Raw genomic sequence first — 9647 nt, forward strand, 5'->3', positions numbered from 1 at the left:
TTGGGTTATGGGTATAGGGTGGATACGTGGGTTTGAGTAGGGTGATCATGGCTCGGCACAACATTGAGGGCCGAAGGGCCTGTTCTGTGCTGTACTGTTCTATGAGGTGGGATGTCAATACTGAATATGGAAGACATTGTAGTGTTTGAAAAAAAGGGATGCCTTTGAGGAGGCAAGGACAGAATTCATTTGATGTGGTAATTCCGGTGTTGGACTGGGGTGGGCACAGTAAGAAGTCTTACAACACCAGGTTAAAGTCCAACAGCTTTGTTTCAAATCATTAGCTTTCAGAGCGCAGCTCCTTCATCAGAAGAGTGAAGAGTGATGAAGGAGCTCTTTGTACCAATAGAAGCACGGACATATAATTTCCTGGCTGGGGTTTCAGGCCTTGGCATGTCTGCCTGCCTGCTTTCATAGCCTTAAAAGTGCTCTTGAGAGCTGCTCATTGAACACAGCTTAACAAGGAGACAACTTTCTACTGACCCATATTTTTCTCCTCTATCAATTTCAGGAGACCTCTCCTTGATGTCCATAAGCTGTTGCAAAAGAGGTAAACCCGGTGGACTGATTGGTTGAGTCCCTGGTAGCAAATGGAAAAAACTCTAGTTCTTTATTCCAGTCAGTATTCCTGATCATTATTTTTGGGGTCTGGTTGTACTATCCTAAAGCTCCTTGTGAATATGGGTGATATGCAGTGGACTTTAGCTGGGTTACGCCAGGTTACCCATGGCTTACTGGAATATTCTGGACAGGCTTTCTCTTTAACTTCCAGCAATTGGCACAGTGGTGTCTGGCTTTATGGAAGAGAAACTCACAGGCTTCTGGGCCTGACTCCTTTTCTCAGCACCAGCCTTTCTGATCTGAGAAATGGACTCTCTCTTTCCAGCTGTCCCTTCCCTCCCACCGGTGCCTGGCTTCCCATCACTCTTGGGTATGTTAAAAGGAACATTGACTTTGGGATGAAGGTTAAATGACAAGCTCGTAATCATCAGCCAGGGTCATTGCCAGCCTAGCTATTTCCACTTTCAATTCCTGTGTGTTTTAATAGGGCGAGAGAGGGAGATTTTGGACTCTTTCTGAAAGATTTCTCAAAGATTATTTTTATTATTTCTCAAAGATTTTCATACATAGCCTTGACTTTAAGTGCTCATATCCACCAATCAAGCACGAGCTACTTAAACCATTCAAATTCGATGTACATCTGATGTTTTCAGAGGGTAAGGAATTTTTGACAGGGTGTCTTCAAGTCAATTCATACACATTTAAAATGGCATTCGTTGCCGCCTCATAGTTTGCCAAATTCTCACGCGACAACAGGGAGTAAACTTCTTGAGCTTGCTCTGCAACAGCAGGGCTGTTGCAGGTCATCTTAATTGCTGAGCTAGTGTTCGTTTTTTCAAAGAAGGCGGCTTTTATTTCTTCCTTGTTTGACCCTCTGACTGAGCTAGGGGTGCCTTCAGTGGACACAGGTGACCTGTCCCAAGCAGTTGGAGCATTCTGATTTCCCTTTGGAAAGCTCGCTCCTTCTCCCGACAAAGACACACACACAGGAATAGAAAGTGATTCCACTTTTCTTCTTCTTCCTCTCTTTCTTTATTTATTTTCTCTCCCTTTCTTTATTTAAATCTTCCCTCCTCTCTTTCCCGAGCTTCGAATTTTAGCTAAAGCTGTCTTTGTTCTCGCTGTAATTTCGCTAAAGCTAGGATGTCTGTTGCAATTTCTACAGCTTCACAATTCAATTGTCTGGCCACAAGGTTTAAAAGTTTTGATTAGTTGGGAAAAATTGGGAGTTTCTGCTAATGAAACACTTTTCCACAAGCGGTGGAAAAGACAAATATCTTTCTATGTTTTAAGGCAAAAGTACTGAAACAGAGCTTTGGGGCTCTGGGAGGGACCAATGGAATTAATTTTAGAAAGCTCTCTCACAGAGCCACTGCATTCACAATTGGAAAATGGCCTCCTCCTGTGCTTGATACACCTGTAGTTTGATGATTGAATCTAGTCTGAGAAGTCTATATTAGGATCTGTAAGTATATTAGGACAGGATCAGATTCAACTGTGATCATTGTTGAGAATCATAGAGATAAAGAATGGCTGAGGTACAGAGTGAAATGTGCTACTTTCAGATGAGTTGGATGAAGATAGCAGGAGGAAAATCAGGTCCCAGTGTCCCAATTAATGAAAGTTATTTAACTGTTCTTACTGAAAGTTTGTAATTCATCTGTTGTTGTAGTGGTGACAGAGGAGGAGCTGGCTCAAGCTTTAGTCGATGGAGAAGAGATGGCTGCTGTGCTAAGCAAAGAACCCATGGAGTCAACAACAAATCACTCCAGGAGAGAATCTGGCACCTCTGAACCAAGCACCGAAATGGAAAGCGACGTCTTAAGTTTCCGGATGGAAGAGACAAAGTGAGGGGGCAGGATCAGTTTTGTTTTTGAATTCCAGCTGTCTCTCACACATTGATTTTTTTTAGAAAGGTGACATTTAACAGTGAGCTGTAGATAGCAGGGCTGATTGCCTTGTAACCTGATTTTAATATTCACTCCAGATCTCTTTGGAAGATTGTTTGTTCCACCTGAAGTTTTACACAAGAAGGTTTGTGTTCATTGAAGGAAGGTTATGTTAATGCTGGAGAATGAAACACTCCCAATTTGGCGATCCATTTCTGGCAAAGTATTACAGGGGAAATATAATGCAATTAAATTCTACCTACCTGTGTCCCTTTATTTCATTAGTGTGGGATTGAATACGCCATATCCAATGGTCTCTTTCAGTTAGGATTGTCAACTTATTGAATTCTACAGCACCGAGGTCATTTGGCTTATCATACTTCTGCTGGTTCTACGAAAGAGAATTAGCTTCCCTGGTCTGACCTTTCCCCACATCGTTGTCATTGTTTCTGTTTTCAGAAATTTATCCAAATTCCTTTTGAGCTATTACTGAATCTGCTTCCCTCAACCTTTCTGACCGTGCATTCCCGATCATCATAACTCACTGCATGAAACAAAATTCTCTGCATCTCTCTCACTCCGACCTGTCTTAATCTCAAGTGATCCCACATTTAGGAGAAGTTGATTCACACCACTTTGGAGCTCCATTTTACACAACATATTCACAGTAGATCGAGGCCTTCATTGCACCTATTTGGGCTGCATTTGCATAAAAGTTTTATTTTAATGCAGGAAAGGCCTGAGGCACTTAATAGGAGAATCAGGACACCAAGCAGTAGTAAAAGAATGAAGGTTTGATAAATGAATTCAAGAGAGCAGAGTTGAAGATTAAACCAAGCTGCGTAGATTAAAATCTAATTCCCTATAAGAACTAGGAGCAGGAGTAGGCCATCTGGCCCCTCGAGCCTGCTCCGCTATTCAATGAGATCATGGCTGATCTTTTGTGGACTCAGCTCCACTTTCCGGCCCGAACACTATAACCCTTAATCCCTTTATTCTTCAAAAAACTATCTATCTTTACCTTAAAAACATTTAATGAAGGAGCTTCACTGGGCAAGGAATTCCATAGATTCACAACCCTTTGGGTGAAGAAGTTCCTCCTAAACTCAGTCCTAAATCTACTTCCCCTTATTTTGAGGCTATGTCCCCTAGTTCTGCTTTCACCCGCCAGTGGAAACAACCTGCCCACATCTATCCTATCTATTCCCTTCATAATTTTAAATGTTTCTATAAGATCCCCCCTCATCCTTCTAAATTCCTATGAGTACAGTCCCAGTCTACTCAACCTCTCCTCATAATCCAACCCCTTCAGCTCTGGGATTAACCTTGTGAATCTCCTCTGCACACCCTCCAGTGCCAGTATGTCCTTTCTCAAGTAAGGAGACCAAAACTGAACACAATACTCCAGGTGTGGCCTCACTAACACCTTATACAATTGCAACATAACCTCCCTACTCTTAAACTCCATCCCTCTATCAATGAAGGACAAAATTCCATTTGCCGCCTTAATCACCTGTTGCACCTGTAAACCAACTTTCTGTGACTCATGCACTAGCACACCCAGATCTCTCTGCACAGCGGCATGCTTTAATATTTTATCGTTTAAATAATAATCCCGTTTGCTGTTATTCCTACCAAAATGGATAACCTCACCTGACAGTGGTCAACTGTGATTTCCGAAGTTTATGAGCATTGGAAGTGGAAGAGTAGATCCTGACTGCATGGTAAATTGGTAACCGTGTTACTTTACCATTTACTTTTCAAAACATATATTGCAGAATATGTATGCACCTGAAAATACCTATTATTTTGCTTTGAGGGTGCTTGACTCTGTATTCAGTCTGTGCTGTTTAAGATCTGTGAATGTTTGATTGGGAATGTGAAAGAGGTTTTGTACTACTTAACCCAAGCTATGACTGCCCTGTGAGAATTTCATGGGTGGGCGATTTACTCTGTGTACCTTACCGGTGCTATACCTTCTCTAAAGCATGATTAATAGTACAGTATACCATGTTGTATATAACTTTGGTGTACCCAACTCCCTGTAAATCTGGGAATTCACAGCCGAGTAATTCATCAGGGAAGGCTGATTCCTGTCACTGGTCCCAGTCGGGCTGATAGCTAAATATAATAGAAGATTTCAGAATGAATGACAGAATGGCTTATGAGTTATTGACACTGGAGCTAGTGCGCTGGATTTTCATCTTCAAGGGTGTTAGGAAATTTCCTGGCTTGGCCAAAGGTGGGTTTTTCATTCCGAGCGAACGCATTCTATGTGTTCATAGAATCCCTAGAATGTAGAATGAGGCCATTCACCTCAGCAATTCTGCACCGATCCTCTGAAGGAGCACTCTACATAGGCTCACACATGCACCTTATCCCTGTAATCCCAACCAACCATCTTTGACACTTAAGGAGCAATTTAGAATGGCCAATCAACCTAACCTGCAGATCTTTGGCCTGTGAGAGGCTGGAGCACTGGAGTAAACCCAGGCAGACACAGGGAGAATGTGCAAACTCCACCAGTTACCCAAGATCGGAATTGAACCTGGGTCACTGGCGCTGTGAGGCAACAGTGTTAATTGAAGTTGGGATTCCCAGTAGGAATTTGGAGGCAGCCTCAGGAGGACTCTTAAGTTTTGTAAAATGTGATGAGAATAGATAGGGATCATTCCCCTACCACAATCAGCTGTGCCAACCTGTGCCAGGGTTGACTGGCACACACTGGGGGGTGATCCCCCTCAACTGATTCCCATTTTGCCAAACCTGTTGTAAATCTCGCTAACGACTCTGTCATTATAGAGTTCATCAGTTCTGTACAGAGTGTAGAGTAGGTCAATGGACATGGACGTGCTTAGCATGGAGGTTATGAGGCTGGAGGGACTTAGCTTGCAATGGGCTTTATGAAAAACCATGGGGATGGGTGGGGAGGCATAACTAGGTATGGAGTGTAAATAAACTGAGGGGGTTGAGTAGAGGAGCATAGCTTGGCATGAGAGACCATTGAGAATGGGTGGGGGGCATGGGTAAGATCTTTAAAAAGGTGCCCTCATCCAGACACATGAGGTGTCGTGAACGACCATTCCTTTAATCACCGGCCCAATTCCATACAAATTATGGGGGACAAGGACCTGCCTATCCGCACAATATGGCTGGCCAGGTCGGGAGAGCAGGGTACAGACTTACAACCTGCTCCAGTTTTCAGCCTTAAAGGCACCGTTTGGGGTTGGAAATCCTGGAATCAAGTCCCAGGTGCCAAGATCACCCCTCCATGGAGTTTCCCTGACTCCTATGAAAATCTAGCCAGTGTGTATTCCAATTACAGAGGGTGTCCAGTGTGCAGTAATCAACTTATTTTATCCTCAATGATGACACAGCCAAACCTCTCTAAGAAACACAACATAACGGGTCAGGTGGATTGGCCATGCTAAATTGCCCGTAGTGTAAGGTTAATGGGGGGATTGTTGGGTTACGTGGGTTTAAGTAGGGTGATCATTGCTCGGCACAACATCGAGGGCCGAAGGGCCTGTTCTGTGCTGTACTGTTCTATGTTCTATAAAGGTTCTTATGGTTGTACACAGAACAGGCCATTGATTTTTTTCAAATCTAGGGTAACATTTACTGATCAAACTGCTTTTCACTCTAGTAAAATCCGAGAGGAACTTGGAATGAAACCACTGGGAAGAGACAAATTTTCCTCCTCTGTTGCAGTAAAGGAATTAAATACCTGCAATGGCACCAAAAGGGTAAGGTACTTGCTGTGCACTTTATGATACAATCATGGAATCTACATTCATCCAATGATGTAGCATAGGAGGCCATTAGGCCCATCTTTCAAAGAGCTGCCAATTAGTCCCACAGCCTTGCAAAAACAAATCCCCTTCAAATTCCTTTATGTAAAATATTGCATCTGCTTCTCGCACCCTTTCTGGCACTGCATACCAGATCATAACCACTTGCTCATTAATAAAACAAAATCCCGATGTCACCACTGGCTCTTTTACCAGTTATCTTAATCTGAACCTCTCATTACCTACAATGATATCACTGGAAATAGTTTCTCCCTAACTACCTTCTCAACTTGTCCTGCTTCTTTTCAAGGTGTACTTTCCCTGGTCTCTCTGTTCTTGCCTCCTTTAATTTGCACTTCCTCTGCTCATTCTTCCTACTGAGTGAATCATTTTATACTCTCCGCATTCATATCAGCTAAAATGTCTATCATGCTCATTATTTTCTACATTTCTGAGTTTCATGTCATCTGCAAACCTATACATCCAGATCATTCAAGTGATATTTTTAAAAAGCAGCAATACTGACTGGTTGGGGCTCATATCTGTTCCCCTTTAGTCTAGAAAACAACTGTTCACCACTACACTGCTTTTGTTCTCTTTTTCTCAATTTGTATACATACTGGTACTGCCTCTTTAACCCCTTGGGCTTCAATTTTTTTCAAATAAGTCTACATGAAATTTTTCATCAAATATCTTTTGAAAGTGACTGCGCAATCCTCATCAACCCCCTCCATTACTCCATCAAGAAATCATTCAAATTAGTCGAGCATGATTTACATTTTAACAAGTCCATGCAGGCTGTCATTAAATGACCAATATTTTTCCATGAGTAAATTAATTTGTTCCGTAGTAATGTTTCCCCACCTGACACTGGGGCTCATTGGCATATAGTTGCCAAGATTATCCCCTTCCCTTGTATTTGAACAGGTATGTAGCATTTCTAATCCTCCAGTCCAAGACACCACTTCCAAATCTGTGGATTGAAAGATTGTGGCCAGAGCCTTCAACAGACTCACCCTTGATCCCCTCAGCAACTGAGAATGCATCATATACTTTTTCTGCTTTGAGTGCTGCCAATTGTTTATTTATTTTCTCTTCATCTATTTTCTGTATACCTCCTGCACACACATTGAACAAAAAACCCATGGTGTATTGTAAAGGGTTCGAAATGGCAGTTCAGAATGTAAAAAGCTGTCAATTAGATGAGAAGTTGTAAGGTTCTGGACAATACAAGGCAATGCCAAAGAGTGTTGATTTGAGCTGAGGGAGGAGCGAAAAACAGAAAAGATTAATCCTACTTGACTAATCAATGTTTTTGATGGAGTAATAGAGACGGTTGATGAGTCATTGAGGAAGAACATGTATAGGACTCTAGATGGCAAGCCGTGCCATGTACTTTTTGATTTTGTTATAATTAGTAAATTTAAAATTGTGGTTCATTTAATGTTGTTCTTTACAGTGTACCTCCAATGTGCTGAGCGCTGTTCTTCTGCTATTGAAAGAGCTAGATGGAGATGGGCTGGAGATCGTGCAGAGAACCACAGAGCATAAACTTCGTATATTGCACAGGAAAGAGACTGAACAGGACAGATGAGCTACATCCAACCAGGGCTCCTGTGGGTGCTGTTTCAAAATTCAGTGAAACTATCTGAGGAAATAAAAGCAAGGACTTGGAGAAGAAGTGAAAAGACTTCACCACAGACTTAACATCAGACGCTATTGGTCCTAGAGAATATTTACCAAATGCTATATACACATCCTGCCAGACAGGGAACTGCTTATTGGGATCAGTAGCTGCACACATGATGCCATCCTTGTAATAATCACTCATGGCTTAACGTGAGAGCAGAATTCATCAATTAACTCCACATTGTTGTAATTCTGACTGGAAAGGACAGTGGTGTTACTGTATAAAAGAAAAGGTAGCTGCATGCTAAAAGAGAACGGGTACAAGGAAAAATATGTGATACTATTTCATCTTCACAGGCTCAAGAATTTTATATTGCTTGTCTGGTTTTTGGCTCTTGTCCTGATATTATCTGCATCTAATGTTTAGGTATCCATTCTTGACACAAGTGTTGATCTGAATAAAAGTCTAATTTGAAAGTACTTTTTATAGTCAATGCAGCTGTTATGCAGACTGTAAGCCCTGACTAGGGTAGGAACAGGAAGGTCGAGGTTGATGTCACCCATGATATCTGTGCTTTAAATCACTATCTAGAGTTTCCTGCCTGACTAGGGTAGGAACAGAAGGTCGAAGTTGATGTCACCCATGATATCTGTGCTTCAAATCACTATCTAGAATTTCCTGATGGAAAGCAGCTGTTTTTGGACATTTGCGTTTAACCAGTGATACCCCTCCTGGTCGATCAGCCTGCCATCACTTCTTGTGTATGGAGGGAGGTTACCATGGAACTGAACCAGCAAGAGTAACTGGGGTTGATGGAGGACTACAGAAAAAGTAGTGTCAAATTAAAATCGCAGTGTAGTACAACGGGTCAAATTTATTTATTCATAGAAGTCGTACAACACTAGGTTAAAGTCCAACAGGTTTGTTTTGAATTACTAGCTTTCGGAGTGCAGCTCCTTCATCAAATGCATGAAGATGTGGGTTCCAGAAACACACATATAGATAAAGTTAGTGATGTAAGACGATACTTGGAATGCGAGTCTTTGTAGGAAATTAAGTCTTCATAGGTCCTGATGGAGCAACTGGAGAGGGGGATAATCACAGGTTAAAGAGGTGTGAATTGTCTCAAGCCAGGACGGTCGGTAGGATTTCTCAAGCCCAAGCCAGATGGTGGGGGGGTGAATGTGACATGAATCCTAGGTCCCGGTTGAGGCCATACTCAGGTGTGCAGAACTTGACGTGCCAGATCATCGACATGGGTACCGCCATTACACTTGAGAACACCACCCACAAGGTACCCGGTACATACTCGTGTGACTCGGCCAACATTGTCTACCTCATACGCTGCAGGAAAGGATGTCCTGCAACCTGGTACACGGTGAGAACATGCAGACGCTGCAACGATGGATGAATGGATATCGCCTGACAATCACCAGACAGGAATGTTACCTTCCAGTCAGGAAACACTTCAGCAGTCAAGGGTATACAGCCTCTGATCTTCAGGTAAGCATCTCCAAGGCGGCCTTCAGAATGCACAACAACGCAGATGCGCCGAGCAGAAACTGATAGCCAAGTTCCGCACATGTGAGTACGGGCTCAACTGGGATTCATGTCGCATTACATTCACTCCCCACCATCTGGCCTGGGCTTGCGAAATCCTACCAACTGTCCTGGCTTGAGACAATTCACACCTCTTTAACCCGCGATTATCCCTCTCTCGAGTTGCACCGCCTGGACCTTAATTACCTGCAAAGACTCGCATTCAAAGTATCATCT

General features: G+C 42.6%; 1 protein-coding gene across 3 annotated transcripts in view; it reads left to right on the plus strand.

Moving 5' to 3' along the window:
- cfap410 (cilia and flagella associated protein 410) overlaps nt 1–8350 on the plus strand; it is a 34264-nt gene extending 25914 nt beyond the window's left edge. For all 3 annotated transcript variants that reach the window (XM_038786293.1, XM_038786300.1, XM_038786308.1), the window contains 3 exons: nt 2234–2408; nt 6097–6196; nt 7701–8350. In XM_038786293.1, the coding sequence (XP_038642221.1) occupies nt 2234–2408; nt 6097–6196; nt 7701–7835 (410 nt within the window). In that variant the 3' untranslated portion in view covers nt 7836–8350. The remainder of the gene's footprint in view (nt 1–2233; nt 2409–6096; nt 6197–7700) is intronic.
- The last annotated feature ends 1297 nt before the right edge of the window (nt 8351–9647 follow it).

This window comes from Scyliorhinus canicula, chromosome 2 (genome assembly GCF_902713615.1).
Source record: "Scyliorhinus canicula chromosome 2, sScyCan1.1, whole genome shotgun sequence".
Taxonomy (NCBI): domain Eukaryota; kingdom Metazoa; phylum Chordata; class Chondrichthyes; order Carcharhiniformes; family Scyliorhinidae; genus Scyliorhinus; species Scyliorhinus canicula.